The sequence below is a fragment of the Austrofundulus limnaeus genome, unplaced genomic scaffold (assembly GCF_001266775.1).
Source record: "Austrofundulus limnaeus strain Quisiro unplaced genomic scaffold, Austrofundulus_limnaeus-1.0 Scaffold318, whole genome shotgun sequence".
NCBI lineage: Eukaryota > Metazoa > Chordata > Actinopteri > Cyprinodontiformes > Rivulidae > Austrofundulus > Austrofundulus limnaeus.
In genome coordinates, this window is record NW_013952720.1 from 653,611 (window position 1) to 655,364 (window position 1,754).

General features: G+C 53.4%; 1 protein-coding gene across 1 annotated transcript in view; it reads right to left on the reverse strand.

Annotated features, from left to right (window-relative positions):
* The window catches only part of arid4a (AT-rich interactive domain 4A), a gene marked incomplete in the record, with an annotated part of 28,000 nt that overhangs the window by 12,741 nt on the left and 13,505 nt on the right, over positions 1-1,754 (reverse strand). The window contains 5 exon segments of the mRNA XM_014022081.1: positions 579-655; positions 743-822; positions 928-1,060; positions 1,301-1,398; positions 1,468-1,547. Coding sequence (XP_013877535.1) covers positions 579-655; positions 743-822; positions 928-1,060; positions 1,301-1,398; positions 1,468-1,547 — 468 coding nt within the window.

Genomic DNA, 1,754 nt, shown 5'->3' on the forward strand with positions numbered 1-1,754 from the left:
GAGGAGGAGGAGGAAAAAAGAGGAGGAGGAGGAACAGAGGAGAGGAGGAAAAAAGAGGAGGAGGAGGAACAGAGGAGAGGAGGAAAAAAGAGGAGGAGGAGGAACAGAGGAGAGGAGGAGGAACAGAGGAGAGGAGAGGAGGGAGGCCTGAGGACAGGAGGAGGAACAGAGGAGAGGAGAGGAGGAAGAAAAGAGGAGAGGAGGAGGAGGAGGAGGAACAGAGGAGCGGAGGAGGGAGGGCAGAGGAGGAGGAGGAGGAAGAAAAAAGAGGAGGAGGAGGAACAGGAGAGGAGGAAAAAAGAGGAGGAGGAACAGAGAAGAGGAGGAACAGAGGAGGAGGGAGGGCAGAGGAGGAGGAGGAAAAAAGAGGAGGAGGAGGAACAGAGGAGAGGAGGAGGAGGAAAAAAGAGGAGAGGAGGAGGAACAGAGAAGAGGAGGAACAGAGGAGGAGGAGGAGGGAGGGCAGAGGAGGAGGAGGAAAAAAGAGGAGAGGAGGAACGGAGAAGAGGAGGAACAGAGGAGGAGGAGGAGGGAGGAACAGAGGAGGAGGAGGAAAAATGAGGAGGAGGAGGCCTCACCTCTCCTGCTGAAGAAGTCAGACTTGTTGAAGCTGATGGAGGTGACCAGGTGGGCGTGTCTCTTTGAAACAATGAAGCTGCAGGATGACACAGAACAAACAGTTGGACCCGGTCCAGCAGGCGGTTCTGATCCGACATGAAACAGCAGCTGGACTTCAACTCACAACTTCCCGTCGTAGAAGGACCTGACCAGACACTGATCCTTCTTCACCAGCAGCTCATCACTGCAGCTGGACGACACCACCTGCAGAACCCAGACAGAACCAGAACATCAGCAGGTCCACAGAACACCAGCAGGTCCACATGTCCCGAACAGAACCTGGAACAGAACCATGTGGTTTGTGTTTACCAGAGCCATGAACCAGTTGATGGACTCCTCCACGTTCTCGATGCTGCAGATCTGTCCCAGCAGCTCGTCGCTCAGCCTCTTCCTCTCCTCCTCCTCCTCCTCACTGGAGGAGCTCTCGTTGTCCTCGTCGGCCCTGAGAGACAAACACAAAGTCAGGAGTTCTGCAGGTAAAACCGTCCCGCTTCACAGAACTCAGACACCAGTCAMGTCAGAGATGACATCACTGCAGCCGGCAGCSGATTGGTCAGACAGCCAAGAGAAAGTGTGACATCATCTGATGTCATCAGGTAACTAGCGAAACCATTTCTCAGCTTCATCACTCCTCCTCCTCCTCCTCCTCCTCAGTTCTGACAGCTAAAGGAGTAAAACTCACACAGCCTGGGAGGAGCGCCGCCCGCCTCGGTTGGACTTTTTACCGATCACCGGGGTGCCGAAGTGCTCCGGGTTGGTGAGCGGCAGCTGGTCCAGGGTCTGCAGGGACAGAGAGCTTTAGTTTCTTCTACTTCCTGGACTGGGTTGTTTTCAGAGCCGACGACTCACCTCGCCCACCGCAAAGTGTCTGCCCCCCTTCAGACACAGAGAYGTTCGACGGAGGGTCTTCTCATCGCCGTCGTCAAAAACTGAAACACACACAGAGCAGGGGACAGAGTGAGGACCGGCATGGACCCGTTAGACCAGGATCAGGTYCTCCTGACTCCAGCTGAGGAGCAGCAACATCACAGGTTAGAAACTTTAAAGGGATTCACGATTAGTTGTAACATTAGACTTTATTTAATAAACATTTATTTTAACTGTAAAATAAAGACTGTAAAAATACTGTAGGATGT